This window comes from Oryx dammah, unplaced genomic scaffold (assembly GCF_014754425.2).
Source record: "Oryx dammah isolate SB20612 unplaced genomic scaffold, SCBI_Odam_1.1 HiC_scaffold_6, whole genome shotgun sequence".
In the NCBI taxonomy this organism is placed as follows: domain Eukaryota; kingdom Metazoa; phylum Chordata; class Mammalia; order Artiodactyla; family Bovidae; genus Oryx; species Oryx dammah.
Window position 1 is genome coordinate 11,642,797 of NW_024070190.1, and position 20,292 is coordinate 11,663,088.

General features: G+C 39.6%; 1 protein-coding gene across 5 annotated transcripts in view; it reads left to right on the top strand.

Annotated features, from left to right (window-relative positions):
• Positions 1-20,292, top strand: part of TTC13 (tetratricopeptide repeat domain 13) — an 80,875-nt gene that overhangs the window by 23,354 nt on the left and 37,229 nt on the right. For 3 of the 5 annotated variants that reach the window (XR_005721414.1, XM_040242772.1, XM_040242773.1), the window contains exons 3-8: positions 635-710; positions 4,186-4,256; positions 14,238-14,303; positions 15,825-15,917; positions 18,605-18,721; positions 19,646-19,756. Coding sequence is in view for 4 of the 5 variants with exons in the window: in XM_040242772.1 (XP_040098706.1) it covers positions 635-710; positions 4,186-4,256; positions 14,238-14,303; positions 15,825-15,917; positions 18,605-18,721; positions 19,646-19,756 (534 nt within the window). In the remaining variant the exon portion in view is untranslated. The remainder of the gene's footprint in view (positions 1-634; positions 711-4,185; positions 4,257-14,237; positions 14,304-15,824; positions 15,918-18,604; positions 18,722-19,645; positions 19,757-20,292) is intronic. The other 2 variants (XM_040242774.1, XM_040242775.1) reach the window with 1 other exon arrangement.

The window sequence follows — 20,292 nt, forward strand, 5'->3', positions numbered from 1 at the left end:
TTGTCTCCAGAGCACAACAGAGCCATCATTTTGTATGTTGGACCATTGCTGCCTGTAAAATCACTCCACTTACTAAATTAATGCTACTTTGTTTTCCCCTAGTTTCCACTCTTACTTTAGCTGTTAGGCCAAGTGTGCATATGTGTGTCTGTGTGATTTCTTGTACTGTGTCAGGCAGGATGGTTCTGTTCATTGCCTGCTATGCATGGTTTAAGCGCATCTTGCTTCTTGGTCAGGTTTTATGGCCCTGTTATGGCATCATCCCTGTACAACCTGTCTCTTACTTCTAAAGAGTTCTTTACAGTTTACAAAGTAATGTTCTGTTATCAAGCCACTTTGGAGACCAGTCACTAGAATGTGATCTTTGTAATGTGATTGACGTCATTGAATAGTCTGTGGAGGGAGCTTTGAAACAGCCAAGAAGACGAATCCTCATGAAATTAAAAAGATAGGTGTTCCTGGAAATCGAAAACCACAAAATGCGTCTTAAAGTACATCATTGATATGACTGAATGTCAGTGTTTTCTTGCTTCCATATAAATTAAACGTAAGTTTAATTGTTTTAAATACAGGTTTCACTGTAAGTTTCTCTTCATTTGAGATAAGCTAAAATGTATGTTTGTCTTTATTTCAGAGCCAGGCCAAGTCTATTGCTGAACAAAAGAGATTCCCATTTGCTACTGATAATGACAGCACAAATGAAGAATTAGGTGAGGCTTGACTTGGGGACTTTTCTTGGGACATTTGCCTGGAGTTTATGATTAGATGTAGAGTGGGTAGGCAGGATGGTGTGGCAGAAAGGACACAGAGCCTGGCTCTGCCAGCATGAGCGGTTTGATCTTGGGTAGGGCATTCAGCCCTTGTCAGGGTTTGATATTTATTATGTCATAAAATAAAAGGTCTGGATGGAATCAGTGTTTCTTTGGAAATTAATAATTATGGTATGAGTTCTAACGAGCTATTCAGTTCAGTTCAGTTCAGTCGCTCAGTCGTGTCCGACTCTTTGCGACCCCATGAATCGCAGCACGCCAGGCCTCCCTGTCCATCACCAACTCCCGGAGTTCACTCAGACTCACGTCCATCGAGTCCGTGATGCCATCCAGCCATCTCATCCTCTGTCGTCCCCTTCTCCTGCCCCCAATCCCTCCCAGCATCAGAGTCTTTTCCAGTGAGTCAGCTCTTCGCATGAGGTGGCCAAAGTACTGGAGCTTCAGCTTCAGCATCATTCCTTCCAAAGAAATCCCAGGGCTGATCTTCAGAATGGACTGGTTGGATCTCCTTGCAGTCCAAGGGACTCTCAAGAGTCTTCTCCAACACCACAGTTCAAAAGCATCAATTCTTTGGCGCTCAGCCTTCTTCACAGCCCAACGAGCTATTAGCACCCATTAAAAGATGATTTGTGTGCTGCCATCAGATATGAGCAATACAGAAGTGAAAGCAGAAGAGAACCACACCTCCTTTAGCCTCTGTGTCATGACGTGGCTGCGTTGGATTAGTGTTACTCATGGTTCCAGTCAGTTATTGTTGGTCCAAACTCGTGGGTGTAGAAGATTGAGCTCATTCTGATCTGCAAATGGGTCATGCTGTTTGGCTTGTTCAAGGCGTGTCTTGAAACAGCCTGGTTTCGCCAGTGTCTGATACGCTTTGGGTGTGTCTCCATCATTGCCTAATCAGCTCACACTTGAAGGAGTGGAAGCAAATTGAATACAGGACTGAAGAGTGCAATTGGACAGATTTCACAGAAGGGTGTGCTCCTGGTAGCCCAAAGCACCTGAAGAAATTTTTGTCTGATTTACACATAATTATTTTTATCCTTTCTGCTGCCATATCCATTTTATGTTAAGGCTGAGCACTATTTTGAAAATATTAATCACCTTTTATTTATATTCTTTGAGTAAGCTTTGAGAATTATCCTTTAAGGCATCAGATTTGGTCTCCTTTGTAATCCTTGAATTCTATTCAATCTTATATTCATTTTTTAAATAATGAATTAAGAGTGTAATATGTGCCAGGCCTGTCCTATGCTCTAAGAGTAATCCTAATACATCCTGGGATAGTATAGGCTCCAAGCTGGTTTAGGATCTTCTGAATGTCAGTATTTATTTATTTTTCTTGGAAAAATGACCTCTGTAAGCATACATGTTGCAAGGAGATGTGAAATTGCTGGTTAATAACAATTTCTTGGAGATCCCATTTATCCTAGTTTTCTCTTTATGTCTTTGAACTCTCACAACTAAATTTAGATCCTGCTGCTGCTGCTGCTAAGTCGCTTTAGTCGTGTCCGACCCTGTGCGACCCCATAGACGGCAGCCCACCAGGCTCCCCCGTCCCTGGGATTCTCCAGGCAAGAACACTAGTAGTAATTTTTTTGTACAAGATTTAGATTACTTTTCGATACATATATATGTGCTAGTCATGTCCAACTCTTGTGACCCCATGAGCTGTAGCCCGCTGGGGTTCTCTGTCCATGGAATTTTACAGACAAGAATACTGGAGTGGATTGCCATTTCCTCCTCCAGGGGATCTTTCCAGCCCTGGGATCGAACCTGTGTCTCTTTATGTCTCCTGCATTGGCAGGCGATTCTTTATCACTGTGGTACCTGGGGGTTTTCTCAAAAAAAAAAAAAAATCTACTTTTAGATGGAAAGATTTGAGAGCTGCATTTGATTTTATTTGAAAGGAGTTCAACACCGTGGCCATGAACAACAATTTAAGCATGTTCCTAAATGTAATATTTATCCCCTAAAGCTGTATTTGTTTTTATGGGTCACATTCATTTGTTCATTCAATAGATCCTTACTGATTATGAGAAGGTAGAGAGGAAATTCTGAAATTTTTAGATCTGAAAGAATCTCATACAATTAAGGAGTAATTGAGTTACAATACATGTACATGGTAAGGATTGTGCCTGGTACCTATTAAGAATATAGTGCATGTTACTATTATTGTTATTTTTACTACTAATGTTCCTGATTCCCACCAAAGAGGTCTCTGGCTAGCCCATTATCTGTTACAACTATCTGAATAGTATCCACTCCTGTTATTCTGAATATGAGATTGACTTTAATTATCTTTTCAAAGAAATTAGGATGAAAACAGACCTCTTTTCATGTTGAAGAATGCATCCCAGAGCTCTTGTATTATTATGATGCTCAGTGTTTTGAACTTTACTTTTCTGAGGTTAGTTATAAAATCTCTTTCTGCATTTAATGTATTTACTACTTTTTACTGTCAGGGAATTTAAACTGAGTGACATTAAAAGTTTCAATTGCCCATCTTCTTGGACACTTATGCCCTTAAACTAGAGGGTCACAATAAAGCTTTTTTTTGCAAAGAAATAGATCAAATATTGAATTAAGAATATAATTTTTCAGAAATATTGGGCGCTTTAGGGAATTAGGGCAAATATTGCAGGTGGAAATATATTCTAGATTAAAATTAAAATTTATTGTTTTTTTTTTTTTTTCGACAGGTGAAGTTTAGTCAAAATACTGCCATGTTTTAACAGGTTGTCCTGACTCTAACCTCAAAATACCACTGACATAAGCAGTTTGATTAAAAACTGTTATGCTCTTTAGAGTATATTTTGAGTAATGTTTTGACTGTATTTTGAATAGAAGAGCTAGGGAAAAGACTGCAACTGCATATCGCAGTGGTGTGAATTATACCTGCAGTTAAGCATTATGTTAATACTTATATAATACTGTGGTAATTGGAACCTCTCTTTTTGCTCTTAGTAGGTAATTGGCCGTAAATTGAGCACCTGCAGATATTGAGATACGTGATGCTCTTTGTTTATTTCTTCTAATGTTCATAGTAAAGTTACATTGCTGTGTTATATGGATATTATACAGGCTTATTACTAGCTCTTTTGAAATATAGATAGGAAATACCATAAAGATTACTTGGTATTTGAAAGTGAGTGATGGGCTTAGACAAAGATAATTGCTTTTTGCAGGCAGATGTTTTATAGATAGCTTTAATAATTTAAACCTAGATAGAATTAGACTGACTAGCAAATACCAAATGGTAGGAGAATTCAATTACATCTTATTAACTCTAAGTTTCCTTTAACTGCTTCTAGTCCTTCGAGCTGCCTTTTAAGATTTGGTAAAGAATTTAGTTGCCTGTTTCAGTCTGAATCCTTTATTCATTCCTTTAATGTTTCTGTATTCTTTATCCTAGCTATTGCATATGTGTTGATTGGCAGTGGTCTCTATGATGAAGCAATAAGACATTTCTCAACAATGCTTCAGGTAATTTTTCTTCTTAATCATAAAATTGCAAGTTTATAGTAATGACAAAAATATGGACTTATGTGTAACTAAAGTGCTACAATAAAACATAGATTTTAAGATTTTACAAGAAAGTAAAGGAAATCAGCCCTGACTGAGCCCTTTCTTGGTGGTGCAGGCCTCATAACATGCTCTCATTGAATCTTTGCAGTGTCACTTTATTTTAAAGGAGATCAGGCAATTTGCTTGTAGTCTCCCCACCATCAACAGGCAGAGATGAGATTCAAATGCAAGTGTCAGAAAGATAAACATTAGCTTCAGTTCATTTTACTGTCTACCTTGATATCGCTCATGAGATGCAGACACTGGAAATTCTTGGAATTACGGATGTTTACCCTCTGTGCAGGTGCTAATCTGCATGGTTAAGTCCACTCATGGATTTGTTTCTCCCCGTAAAGTATAAGACCCTTCAGTAGGAGCATTTGACCTCTGCTTACTGATGGCTGTGTTAAAGTCTGGTTCAGACCAAGTGCTTAAATACCTCAGTATAAGAGCTGCATAGGAGACCTGTAAAATGCAGCCTGACATTATTGTCCATATGTCTTGGGTCATTATTTACCTGTATTCTGGTAGATGCTTGGCCACTATCCATTATCTGTTCAGGACGGTCAAGTAAGTTTAGAAATACCTGAGTTCTAATCTATCTCTGCTGCTCACTAGAAGGTTATTTAACCTCCTGGATTATGGGCATAATAATAACTACCTCCAAAAATACTCTAGTTCAGTTTAAATGAAATATCTTAAAAAAGTACTTTACTAGATGCCTGGCACATATAGTAAGCGCTCAGTTAATTTCAGCTACTCAAAGTACCATTCTGGTATATTCGTCTGTGCTCATACAATAAGAGCCAGTAGATAGTTTACAATTCAGCAGGCTGATTAAATTTCAAAATATCAGTTTTGAAAATTTTGCTCTTCTTTTCTCTTTTTAAACATAGAATTAATTATGTTGATAACTTAGTCTTCACTCTCAAATAATCAATAAGATGTTTTTATAGTTATTTAAACTTGCATCTAAACAGCTGTGTGTTTGAGTGGTCATATGGGATAATATTCTTCAGTGGAGTTTAAAGTACAATGGGTAGATTATAAAGTTTTAAAAATCATCCTTTTGTTTAACATTGCAGTATTTAAAAAAGTAAGAAAGCACTGGTTTGAAAGGGGGGCTTTGATACATTTATAAGAGCACATATCAGTTAATTTATGATAGCAACCAGAAGACAACAGTTTGAGCTTGCAGAGGTATTATCAGTTCATTCAGCTTTTTGAAAAATATTATCTGTCTAGTTAAAGGTAATATAACAATGTTAAATAAAATAAGTAATAAAAATTTCTCAATTCTCCCACTCTAACATTATTTAAGTTTTTTGTTTATGACCTTTTCAAAGTATGTGTTTGTTTTTTTAATAATCTGAATATATATACTATTTTGTATTACTTTTTTACTTAATTTTATAAAGTTTTTCAATGTTTCTCTACAGTTATTATTTTAATGACTCTATAGTATCTCTGGTGTCCATTTATTATTGTAAAACTTCTCTTGCAGTTGTGTTCAGAAAGTAGATTAGAATTTTTCTCTTTGTGCTAAGAAAAGATATTAATATACTGACGTTTGATATAGTATTTTCATCAATCTACATTGGGTTGCTTTCAGCGGATAGATTTTTCTTTGAGAATGTGTGGAGTATAAATTGGACTGCTGATTCTGGTGATCCAAGCTACTGATGGGGCAGGGATGGAAGTCAGGGGCACAGCAGAAAGTTCAGATGCTCCAGGCCCATGGAAGACAGGCCTGTGTCATCATTCATAGCACATCTTTACATGGAACTCAATGCCTTGGCTTTCCTGCTGGTGCTCTTCTCGGTGATGTCTCTCTTCCCTTTTGTTTTGGTTCTTCCCAGCCTTTTCTGCATCATAAGACATGTGGAAAATTGTATCTTCATGACACACTGGAATAATAAGCAGGAGCAAGTTTAGAGGCATCCATACAGAGCTTGGTGAAAATCTGTCTCATTTTCTTTATGTCATATGACTGCGATAAATATATAATACAAAGATTTGATATTAAATGATAAAATTCTTTTTTAAATTTTAATAAGACTTGATCCTGCTTTTCTGGATGTAGTTTTTCTATATTAGGCTTTATGAAATTGATGCACACAATTCCTATGAAGGAGTTTTTCATTGATTTCTTCAAATTCTTGATAGCCAATCTCATCAAGGAGCTCTACAACCAGGTGGGAGTGAATGTCCAAAGAACAGTTATTGCTACTTCTTTAACTGACCAAAACTCTTTTTCTTATCATGAATCAGAATTTACATGTCAGTCTCTTTAATTTTATTTTTACAGTATGACCATTCTTTAAATCTAAGTGCTCTTCCTTTTCTCTTTTTGGCAAATGTAGCAATACTTTGTCTTGCAGTAATGAAATTGGTTTTTAGCCCAGCAATACTTTTTATTTTTATTGTCCAATATTCAGAAGAGTGGTAAAGTATTTCTCCTCATTAGGACTCAACCCAGTATCACTGGAGGATCATTTCTGTCAATACATTGTATCAACTATTAGATGTCCATCTGTTCCTTGCAGGACCTTCTACATGTGCAAAAACACCGTATTTTTTTTGGCTGCGCCACGTTTTAGTTGCAGCATGTGGGATCTAGTTCCCTGACCAGGGATTGAACCCAGGTCCCCAATGTTGGGAGCATGGAGTCTTAGCCACTGGACCACCAGGGAAGCCCCCCAAATTCTATATTTTTAACCCAGTAAACATACCTTAGCAAATCTTCAGTGATAACTGTCCACAGACAAACTTTTCCAGTTTTTTTAGTTTGTCATTGTTTAGTAGTGAAGTCTTGTCTGACTCTTTGCAAAACCATGGACTGTAGCCTGCCCAGCTTCTCTGTCCATGCGATTTCCCAGGCAAGAATACTGGAGTAGATGGCCATTTCCTTTTTAGCTCGTTAACTCTTGACAAAACGTGTTTCTCTCGGACATACTGCAAGCTCCAGCTTGAAGTGACAACGCATGGACTCAGATTCCATTCATAGAAAGCTGAAGACAAATGGGGCCATGGGTGCTGGGATTTTATTATATTTATTGTATATATAAGATCATTTAATGTGAAATTTGGAGCTGTGCTCGAGGACACGTATTCCAGAATGACCTTTTGATGTAAAGCTTTTATACCTTCTCATTGGCTTAGTTGCAGGATCAGAGAACAAACTTATGGGATATTTCCATAATCTTTGTTGTTTCAATGTGTTCATTTTAATATTTATCCAAATGTGGATTGTTTAGAACATCTTTAAAGGAAGACAGTATTCCCTGAGCATCACAGTTTCCAACTGAACACGATTTCAAGACTTACTAGATCTGTCCGTCTTCGTTGGAAACTCTTGATTTTACAAGCTTATCAGTCGGTACTGTCTCGGTGTCCATGTCTCTGTATCCTTTCCACACGTGTTGCTGCCTCCATCATAGTGTTCTTGAAAGCAGGAAACTCTCCTGATTTCTGTGCTGCTTCGATGCTCATGCAGGGCTGGGTGACCTAAGTACTGTGATGATGTTCAATGAGGCAGTTGACCTTTGCTATTAGTTGTGTGACTTTGAACTCATCTATCTGACTCTGATCTGATTGTAATGGAACTGAATTCATGAAAGAACTCTTGTTTTTTTTTAACATTAGCAGAGAAAATGTAAAGCATTCCTCTGCTCGTGATCTTGTAGTCTTACTTTATGCACATACGTACGTGCACCGGCCACTCACACAGAACTCCGTCCTCCTTACGTTGCTGGGCACTGTCGCTTTTTACTTCTTTGTCTTTGATCCAGTGACTTGCAGGTTTTAACAAAAAGCCTACCTTGTGGTGGAAAAATGAATATTTGTAAATTTTAAAATCACTATGTAAATAATATAATGAATATGGTAAATTAGACGTTTATGGGTTTAAAAAAATTTATTTTTTTTTGAGTTGAGACATCTAAGTGGACCTGACTCCAGTAAGCTAACTATCTTATTATACCATGATTTTGTATTTGCATAAAGTGAATAATATTGGACAATTGAAACATTAGTTTAATTCATTTAAAATTCTGAAAAGGTTATAAAGTGTAAATATTATTAAACTCGTGTATTCAAAAATACTTCAAAATGATATTCTGAGCTCAGTTTGTTTTTAGAAATAAACATTTTTTTATTTGAAAAAATAGTTCATTGTCACATTTCATAAAGAAAGAATTGTGTCTTGTTTTTAACATCCAAAGCCTGTGATAAAATAATAAAGTTGTATCAATCAAAAAAAGTAATGAAATCTACCAATTAAATTTAGGAACCTGTTATACTAGATTATATTGTGGTATGATAGCAACCACAATAATTATATGAGGCTTCCCAGGTGGCGCTAGTGGTAAAGAACCCGCCTGCCAGTGCAGGAGACATAAGAGATATGGGTCAGATCCCTGGGTCGGGAAGATCCCCTGGAGGAGGGCATGGCAACCCACTCCAGTATTCTTGCCTAGAGAATCCCCATGGACAGAGGAGCCTGGAGGGCTACAGTCTATCGGGTTGCAAAGAGTCAGACACGACTAAAGCAACTTAGCACACGTACATAATAATTATATATTCTTTTATGTTGTTGGAAAAGAATTCTAAAATATATATATATATATAAGTTGAATAATAGAGGAAACTTAGAGAAAACTTGAGTAACATGCATCTGTAAAGTATTTAGGTTTTCTCCATTCAATTTACAACAACATAAAGGATGTTTAGTTATTGTGATTGTTATCATGGGTATAGTCTAGTATTACGGGTTCCAAATCAACGTCATCCTCTCCCCTGAACCTGCCACATCCCCTCACCCACAACTGAAAAAGAATCTCTAGTCATACCCTTGTGTCGCCAAGCTCAATGAATGGCACCCCTCCATAGGGTTACAATATGCTTCTCACATATGTGTGTCGCTTACTTCCTCACCAGCTCTGTCTGTATATCTCCTAAGTATCTCCTTCATCCATCTGCTGCTCCCAGCTCTATTCAAACCATGGCCAGCCACTTGGATCTGCCAGATGACAGATGGGGCCAACGTTTCCTGGCTTCTCTCCTCACACCCTTCACACACATGCACATGTGCACGCTGTACAAGCATGTATTTTAAACACTCATATACTTTGCTGTTGGTTTTAGGTTAAAGATAAAAACCTTTAATATGGTTCCTACCTGCTTCTCCAACCTCAGCTTGGAGAGGCAGTATTCCTTGCTTCCCTCAGAGTCTTTGCACCATCTGGACCAGTCATTCTGGGATTCCCCCACCCCCTAAGATCTCAGTCCAGGTATTTAAGTCTTTATACATTTTATAAAGCACCATTTATCTCTCTCACACTTACTGAGGGTGTAACATTTATATTTTTGGTTCTTTGGCTGTGCTCCAAGAAAACAAGAATCTTGCCATCTGTGTTGGTTTTTCTTACTGTGGTATTTGTATCGCATGGGATGGGGCATGCTTATAGCTGGCCCTGAGTAAATATTTGTTGAAAGAATGACTAACCTCCATATGACATACAGTGAAACAGAGGAGGGGAGCATACCTATTTTCTAGGGGCACCTGTAAGGAGTTAGAGAAGAGGGAGTGTTTGAGCTGAGACTTGGAGGATGGAAAGATTTTCCTGGGCATAGAGACAATGGGTGAGTGTTTCAGGCAGCTGAGAGCATTTGCAAAGGCTCCCAACTTGGAAGCCCGTGTTGCATCTAGGGAACTACTAAGTAATGCCAATTTTTAGAGTATGAATTTGGAGTGGGGGAGTGAAAGGAGGTGAATGGTGATGCAGAAAAGTGATCAGTGATTTGTGCAAAGGCATTTAGATGTCACCTCACTGTTTTTCAAATCCTGAGGCGCTACCCTTTAGTGGGTGCTGAAATTAATTGGTGAGTCAAGACTAACATTTTTTAAATGAAATATACCTAATAAGGAAATGTCAGATAACATTGTGTATAGCAAGGCTTGATGAGACTTAGTGAAACTTTTGTTTCTGATGTGTTTGTGTATATATTTATGTATATATGTATGAGTGTACTGTGTTACAGTGTAGAATGTATTTCTTAAAGTGAAAAATGTTTGAATTTTGCTGTTGTAGGTGTTGGGAAGCCAGTGAATAGTTTCGGCCAGGGAAGTGTCATGATCAGACTTAATTAATTCACTCTTAATATGGGGCTGAAGACTGGATGGGAAGAAACAGGAAGAGGGTGAGGCCATTGCAGTTGCCACATGAGAGGAAGTGGCTGCTGGATCAGGAGATGAAACTACCAGGATTTCTTGAATAGGTGTGTTGGTTGGGGAGATGAGGATGACTCCCAGAGTGGCTGGTGTGGCCACAGGGTATATGGAGATGTCAGTCAAACAGGAATAACTCTATTTATTTTTATTTTTTTTCCATTGAATGGTAATTGCTTCACAATGTTGTATTGGTTTCTGTGCAGTATGAATCAGCCATGTGTGTTGTGCTGTGCTTAGTCACTCAGTCGTGTCCAAGTCTTTGTGACCCCATGGACCGTAGCCCACCAGGCTCCTCTGTCCATGGGGATTCTCCAGGCAGGAATACTGGAGTGGGTTGCCGTGCCCTCCTCCAGGGGATCTTCCCAACCCAGGGATCGAACCCACGGTTCCCACATTGCAGGCAGATTCTTTACCGTCTGAGCCACCGGGGAAGTCCAAGAATACTGGAGTGGGTAGCCTATGCCTTCTCTAGCGGATATTCCTGACCCAGGAATCAAACTGGGGCCGCCTGCATTGCAGGCGGATTCTTCACCGGCCGAGCTACCAGGGAGGCCCAAATCAGTCATAAATATACATATATCCCCTCCTCCTTGAGCCTCCCTCCCCCTCCCCACCCCACCCCTGCAGGTCATCACAGAGCACCAGGCTGAGCTCCCTGTGCTATACAGCAGCTTCCTGCTAGCTACCTGTTTTACACATGGTAGTATAGATATGTCCGGAGAAGGCAGTGGCGCCCCACTCCAGTGTTCTTGCCTGGAGAATCCCATGGGCGGGGGAGCCTGGTGGCTGCTGTCTATGGGGTCGCACAGAGTCGGACACAGCGGAAGCGACTTAGCAGCAGCAGCAGCAGCAGCAGAGATACGTGAGTGCTGCTCTCTTGATTCATCCCACCCTCTCCTTCCCCTACTGTGTCCACAAGTACATCTTCTGTGTTTGTGTCTCTGTTCCTGCCCCACAGAAAGGTTCATCAGTACCATAACTCTTTATTTAAATGTACTTTTTCCTAGTTTACCTCTTGTCATGTTATAAACATTTTCTCAGTCGAAGAGAAAAGCTTCTTGGATAGTGTATCTTGAGACAAATCTGAAGGTGGGGTTTGCTTTCACCGGAGCCTGTCCTCAGCAGGCATGAGCTGCGTGGGGTTACCAGCCGCCCCCACTGCCCGACCGGACTAGGCGCTGCTCTGTCGCTGTGCTGTCCTCTGGCAGGCGCCGGTCCTGGGGAACCGCGTGAAGACTGTCTTAGGTTGACTCCTCAGTGGGGAGCTCTCTTTCCTGCTTTTCCTCCCTTCTGGCCCTGGACCCCACTCCCAGACTACTTGTTCTGCCTTTCTTTCAGCCAGGAAGAACATTCAAATGTTGACGCTTTATCTCCAGGTGACAGAATTATAGGATGCCCTTTACCTTCTGTTTTGTGCTTTGCTTCATTTTCTAAATTTTCTATAATTTCTAATAAGTTTTCTATTTAATTTATTTAAATACAATATTTTCAATTGAGAGTAAAGTTTTCTATTACTTTCTGTAATATGTTTTACTTACTGCTGCTGCTAAGGCACTTCAGTCGTGTCCGACTCTGTGCGACCCCGTAGATGGCAGGCCGTCAGGCTCCACCGTTCCTGGGATTCTCGAGGCAAGAACACTGGAGTGGGTTGCCATTTCCTTCTCCAATGCTTGAAAGTGAAAAGTGAAAGTGAAGTCGCTCAGTCGTGTCCGACTCCTAGCTACCCCATGGACTGCAGCCTACCAGGCTCCTCTGTCCATGGGATTTTCCAGGCAAGAGTACTGGAGTGGGGTGCCATTTCCTTCTCCGATGTTTTACTTAACATATGTTTTTTTTTCTGATTATAAATGTATGTGTGTGTTAAACAATTAAAAGGAATGCATCAGTGTATTATGCAGAATAGGAAGATATCTAGTAATCCCACTTCCCAGAGGAAATTACTGTTAGTATTTTGGAGAGCATTTTTCTATGCACATATTGACCCACATATCATATACAAGCCTTGTTTATAGGAGGTGACCACTATTCTTCTGCCATTCTGTAACTCATACTTTTCTCCAATTAGTGAATAGCATGGGCAGGCTATTACACACATGTTATAAATCAGAGATCCAAGACTGTACGGGAGCCAGAGCAGCAAGTTACATGAGCAAAGTGAATTGACGTAGTGCAGAGGCTCATGGTGAGCTGGTGGATGTTACACATCCTTCTAAACGGGCGCCCAGCACCTCGCTCTGGTTGGGTTTTGTTCTTGTTGTTGCCATGTTCTCACATCCTCATGCCCAAATGTGAGTCTGTCATTGCTGGATTCTTAATTTTCCAAGAGAAGCTGGAAATCTGTGATTGCTTACTTGGCTTTTTTCACCTTTCCATATACTGGGAGGCCCATCTGCTGGCTGGGTTGTAACCAATGATGCTTTGTGTGTGTTAGTCACTCAGTGGTGTCTGACTCTTTGTGACCCCACGGGGTGTAGCCCACCACGCTCCTCCATCCATGGGATCTTCCAGGCAAGAATACTGGAGTGGGTTGCCATTTCCTTCTCCAGGGGATCTTCCTGACCCAGGGATTGAACCTGAGTCTCGTGCATTGCAGGCAAACTCTTTACTGTCTGATCTACCAGGGAACCCCCACCCAGTGACCCACCAATTTCCTCCCCGATGTGGTGTCCCTGATCCTGTTTATGGACCCCTTTTTTGGGGGGGGGGGCGCGTTGTTTTTCAGTGAATAGCATCTTATCCTTTGTTTTTTCCCATTTACCCATCATTTAAGTTGATATGTCTTTTTCTGCAATACTGGCGGACACTTAGTTGCAGATTTGAAACTGATTATAGATTGGTCTGCAAGATGCATCTTCTGATGTAGTCCTGTTAAGTTCTTCACTCAGGACCTGATAGCCAGAGGCTATGTACTCTTCTTTCTCCAATGTATGGGGGGTGGGGGAGTTCAAAGCAGAGGGTAAGAGTTGCACAGGTTACATGCTGACAAGTGGTGTTTCACTCTGCAAGTGAGGCAGTTTATGCTGTTGGCCGGCGTATGGGACTTGGAGGGGCAGCAGACGCTCTGTCCTTGGGCCTGAGAGGCGTTTTATCCAGTGCACATGGGAGCAGTCTGCAAGAAAGGCTTGGTTCTTATTCTGACCCTTTAGTATAAAGGATTGTATTATATTAATACCTGATAGATTGTGGAGCCAACTCATCTCTTGTTCCTCATTGAGCTGGCTGTGATGGGTTCTTTCCTTCTCAGATTATTTCATGACCATTTGAAAACAGATGAACCAGGAAGAGGCATCACCCGGTCCATTACTCCTGTCTCTGCTTCTCTGAGCATGCGTTTTCTCTCTGGGCTGTGACTGCTGGTGCTGCCAACAGAGAGTTGTTGAGAGGATTACAATTTAAGTAAGATGACTGTGTGAAAGAAGCTAGCACCAAGCTCAGTAATATTGGTTTTATTTTTTTAGTGTTTTAAAATGTAAATCTCTTATTCGTGTCTCATTCAAATGCGTTTTTAAAATGTAGACTCTTTTGGTCGGGGACTGCGTATTGATTGACACGAGTGATGGTAGCATAACATAGAGCTGTCATTTGCAGCATTAACGTGCTTTAAGCAGAAACTGATTTGTTTTGTTTTGTTTATAGTTTTTGACGTGTTTCTGTTTTGGTCTGACTAGGAGGAGCCTGATCTGGTTAGTGCAATTTATGGCCGAGGGATAGCCTATGGAAAGAAGGGACTACATGTGAGTATGGAATAGTCACGCTTACCATAGTGTCTACATGACTGGACTCAGACCAGGGTTTCCATGGAGCCCCTCCCTGCTCTCTGAGCTCTGATGGGACAGCGGTGGTAGCACCCCAGTTCACAGATGAGACAGCGGCCATAGGGGACTTCCGCAAGGTCAAGTGGCCGGAAAGTAGAGGGCTGGGAATTTCTGCCCAGGTCTTCTGAGGTCAGTTTCACCTAACTTTCTATTCTAAAAGGACAGCCTTTGCCAGCCTAAACTTTAGTTCATGACGAGCTGAACATAAGCCAAGAAAAGCAGGAGACCTTGACAGAATCCCTGAGAAATGCTCATTGGTGTGAGAGAGAGACTGGGTATCAACAGTTTACAGTACTTAGAATCTTTCAATTTTTAAAGGTCTAATAGAAGAACAGAAGTTTTTTTGTAAAATATTATAAAAAATAAATTATTTTAAATTTGTTATATATTATTCTTTCTTAGATAGATATATCTTTGGAGCCTTATTTCACTTACTTCTCTGAGGAGTGCGGGAAGGAGGCTATAATAAGTATATTTTTTGGTCAAACAAAGGCACTTTGGTGTGAAAATGAAGACCTTCCTGAGATTATATAGTAAATAATGCAGTGGTCTAGGTCAGATGTCCAAATTTTCAGTCTTGAACATTATACATGAACTTTTTTCTTTTATATTAAAAATATTCAAATGAAATTATGCTTTGAGGGAGAAATGTCACTGTGTATTTTTGTGAATTAAAAAGCAGTTGTCCTAATTGCCTGCTGGCCTAATGGAGAAATCTTGTATAATACTGTATACTCCTGAGACATGAGAAAGCAGACTGCACGGGAACACAGGTTTGGAAATGACGAAGATGTTTAGGAAGGGAGCATCAGTAAGTAGCCCTACTTAGGTTCAGGGCATCAGTAAATGATCAGAGCTGCCCTAGTAACGGTCAGAGATAAGCTGCTTCTTCCTTATTCTCATCTCTTTTCATTTTATATCTTGATGTGAAATTTGCTTATATCTTTAATGTGCTTTTAATGCAAAAGTAACATCCTCATGTATTTTTTATATGAAAGTAATGTATAAATTTTAAAGAGAGCAGGCTTACCTACGCTACTCTAGGAGTAGGTGTATAGGCCTAGAGGGGTTTTGACTGGCACTAACTTGGCTCCTCCGTTCCCACATTGCCACTAGTCAGCATCATTTTGCGCAATGGTGTCCACGTGCTCATCCCTTGAGACTGGCTGATGCACTGTTTAAATAGGTTAAATTGAGAAAACATCTTGCCACCTGTGGAATCTGTGCTAGGTACCCAAGTCCAACGTGGGTAGGTAGACTTGAGCAAGTTAAATAATTACAGCTTATTTAACTTGGCAGATCTCTTACATAGAAGCTAAGTTCCTGTTTATTTCTAAATAAATAGTTATGTCATTACTAAATTATTAGTGTTTTCAGAAAGTCTGTTCAAGCTGGTTTTGAGTAACAGTGTATCTCATACTGAGCTAATGCCTTTTCAAGGACATTAAGAATGCTGAGCTTGCTCTGTTCGAACTGAGCCGAGTAATTACCTTGGAACCAGATCGTCCAGAGGTATTTGAGCAGCGAGCAGAAGTGAGTGTGGTTTTCTTTTTCCCTCTGTTGTTATTGGATTTAAAAAAATTTCAGATTTTTTTCCCTTTTATTTTTATTGCTGATAAATTTTAAGCCTCCTGTATACCTATTGTGTTTTCCTCCTTAGGTACATAATGCATTTAAACAGTTGAAATTACTAGAAAACTATGGGCTGAGGGATACTCTTTCCTGATTTACCATGTTAAATCTTTGCTGATTTAACATGTAATAGTAACATTTAGTACTAAAAACAGAGTTATGAAGTGTACCACCACTGTCCATGTTCATTGAAAAATATGACATATGTGTTTACTGTGTATTTGACATACTTTATTTGGCAAAACAGTATGACAGGATGGTCCAATGAGGTCTATTGCCTTTCAAAGCATGTTTGTGTGTGTGTGTGTGTGTGTGTGTGCGTGCACGTACGCGTTCACTTGTATCTAATCCTTAGGAGATACACCTGTCTACATGGAGATGTAGACTAGGTAAGGGTGACCGTAACCGGAACTTAGGACTCAAGGTGGAGACAACTCCAGGTAATATGTCTGACAGTGGACACCACGGAGTGGGTGCTTGTTCAGGAGCAGAAAAACATGGTCTGCTGGATCCCTGGGACAGATTGGCAAGGGGACAGGTATTGGTGGTGTCTGCAGAGGTCTCGCTGAGGAGGTGATGCTGGAGCTGGGTAGGAACCATGTCCTGGGGAACAAGGTGGAGAAGGGTGTTCAGGCCAGAGAAAGCACTGTGTGCCAAGGCACCCCTTTTAATGTTTTTAAATGAAACATGTCCATTTTACCATTTTCATTAAGCAAGAATAAACTATGCAAGTTTCATATTGTATTTATTTTATTGCACATTTAACCATATTAAGAGCTTCAGAATTTATGTTAATATTTTCAATCTGACTAGAACTTAACTTTTAATTATCTGTTCTGGTGGGATTTCGTAGTTGGACTAAAGGGACAAATGACTTTTCCTCCCTCTTTTGAGGGAGAAGGCTTAATAAGCAAAGGGAAGGCTAAATGTTTTAGTATTTTTAAAACTGCATTTGTGATGTTTTTGTGTGTTAAATTACAGTTCAGTTTCTTAAAATGAGTTTTTTTGTTTTATTGGGGATTTGGCTTCCTGAAAGAAATTCTTTCTCAAATAATGAAAGAATTCATTATCTCTTGTCTGTTTTGGATTGCTACCCTAAGGGTTGAATGACTGTAATCTGTTTGCTGCTGCATGAGAGGCCTGTTGGTTTTTAGGGTGAGCATTGGGCAGCTCACTTGGTGACACTCTGCTCCAGGGAGTGGGTGCTGAGTTTTTCCCTGCCATCACTCTGATGCTCTGCTAAAATGTTATGGTAAAGCATGAATTTAATTAAGTGCACTTAGACTGATTTGGCAGCTTTGAAAAATTTGTATATCTAATAAAAAGCTAATTGTATACCCAGAATGATATTGGTAATCAGAAAAGTGATTTCCAGTGATCTTAAAAATATACAGTAATATCCCCCTTTTCTGGCATTATCAGGCAATAACATCATGATATAGTGAATTTTCCAGCTGGATTACAATATACTATTTGTTTATGTCAGAAATTGTTTTATGAGAAACTTCACTTTTATACTTTCTGAAATTGTCTATATTTAGTGAATGTAATTTAACCGTTTTTAGTTACTCTGGTCATTATTATGTGTATTGATTTTTGTGCTAGGGTGCAATCATTCAGTTATGTTAATACTAATATACTAGGTTGGGATATTTTTCCTTCCAAAATATAACCCTAGATCACTATGTTTCTTGAATTCTAAGGGTACATATTTCCATTTCTTTCCTCTCTCTGAGCTGTCTCTCTTGCTACTGGTGGTGTGCCTGCCTCAATCTTCTCTCTTGCTGGTTTTTAAGTTCCTGCAGAGGAGGAAACCAGTTAGTAAAACTTGATGGAAATGACCTGTTATAAGAACAAATTTAACCCTAATTTAAGAACATTTGTTCCAGATGAATTGCTTGAGCTTGATTGCATGAATACTGATACCCATTTTGGATTATCTTACGTCTTTTGGGTGAACTTTTACATTCTGAGCTGTCTTCTGTGTTGTCATTGTTGCCTGAACACAGCTGATTGCTGGATCAAAAAGCGTTCAGAACAGGCCTGCAGATGTTTTTTCACTACCTTGCAGATCATAACTGATGAGAATTGTTCACATCAGAGGGCTTACACAACACCTGGAATCCCAGAAAATGCCATTCAGCACTTAATACCACAGATGGCATAGCTAGATACCATGGGGGACTCCAATCTGTGTTTATCAGTTCCTCTATTTTAATGGTTTAGAGTTAACTTTCAGATTAATTTGACATGCCAAATTTTGTTCCGAAAGGTAAATGATAGGTTGGGGAAAAATGGTCGCACTTCAAGAAAAGCAACATCTGTTATGACTCAGAACATGAAACAGTGACAGGCAGTTGCCACGGTCATAGTTCTTCAGCATCCCCTTGACTGGACAAGGTCGGCAGCCCCTCGGCTGCTGCCTTTGAATCTCACTGCACAGTACATGGGTCAAGGGTTCTAGGCTGCTGAGAGAGTCGCATTGTAAGTGTGGGGTGGTGAAGCAGACTTGAAAAGTCAAAAGCGTTGGCAGTTGTAGGGGCAATCACTGCGACTTTTCTCCCCTAATTATGTTTTTGGGTTTATAGATTCTGTCCCCTCTGGGACGAATTAATGAAGCAGTGAATGATCTCACTAAAGCTATTCAACTTCAGCCCTCAGCACGGCTGTACAGACACCGCGGGACCCTGTACTTCATATCAGAGGTGAATTATTTTTGCCTTGAAATGTGTCCTTTCATGGGGGTAAAAATGTCAGCTTTCCTTCTACTTTAGAAAGCTACTATTTGGTAGATTTGGGTTTGGGGCTATAGATTAATAGTTTGTGATATAAGACAATTATGAAAGCATTTTCTGTAGCTGAAATTGAACTCAGTGGAGAAATATTAAGTACCAGAAACACATTTTCTTGCTTGAACTGTCAGTAGTAACTAATTCTGGGCTAGGGGAAAAAAGAAAGAGTGGGAAACAGAAGAGTAATTTGGTTTATAGATTATACCTTAACTTTTTTTGGAAATGTCAGCGTAGAGAAGCAGGTGTGCCTGTTGGCAATGTGATCATTAAATTTAAGGGTACAATTTGAGTTTCTTTGGGTATCACAGCCCAAGAATCATCACCTGAACTAATGTGGCTTCCTAGACTGTTGCTTCTCAACCTAGCAAGATTACCTTTTATCATGAGTGGTATTTATAATTGCCATAGCTATTTTTGTTGGTTCAATAACAATTTTCTATTGCAAAAGAAAATAGATTTTAAAAAACCTTAGTATAACACATTTTAAGGTTGATCTATATCATAATTATTTTAGACTTCAAAATAATGGAATGTTAGTACTAAAATAATTTGTAAAGTATCTATAGCAGATTATGACTTAGTGTTTAAAATAATATTCTTTTGTGGTTGAGATAGTATGCTTAAATTAAACCTTTGTGAGTTTCTCTCATCAATTAAAATCAACTCTTTCAACAGTGTAAGCATGCTTCTAATATTTGTAGTTATGAAATGTTTCCTTTAAAGCCAGAAAGGGCGCAGAATAAATTGGGATTTTTTTTTTCCTCTATCAATCAAAAGTAGGACATGTCCAATATCTAATGAATACTACTTTATGTTTTTTCATTCTCCTTTTTGTAGGACTATGCAACAGCCCATGAAGACTTTCAGCAGTCCTTAGAACTGAACAAAAACCAGCCCATAGCTATGCTATACAAAGGTTTAACTTTCTTTCACAGAGGACTTCTGAAGGTGAAAGTGCTGTGCAATATGTGTACCTGCAGTGATGCGAGATCTCCCTCGTGGTGGGAGGAATTGAGCCGGGGTTTAGTTTGGCAGGTTTTGAAATGACATCTCACATGTCCAGTTGGTTTATTTTAGAAAGTAGTTTGAATCAACACATTTATTGAGCTCCTACTGTCTGATACGTACTTGGAGGAAGGTGCAAAAGGGGAGAAGATGAAAGGTTATAAGGGAGGAATAATGTTTTACACTTAGGAGAGATGCAGTTTACAAAGCCTTTCTCCACATATGATTTATCACGTGGTGAATAAATCAAAGAAAGTAATATCAGCAGCATGCTTTGGAAGCCATGGTGAGAAGTTCTCATTTGAACTCAGGAAGGTCCAGAGAATAAGTGGACATCATCTTGACTTGGAAAGCAGAGCATGGTTGGGAAGAAGGACTCTGAGGCTGAGAGGAAGGTGTGAGTAATGACCTGGGAGACACACCCATGCTTGTGAGGAGGTGGGGCTGGGCCCCGGGGAAGGGAGTCCTGGAAGGTCAAG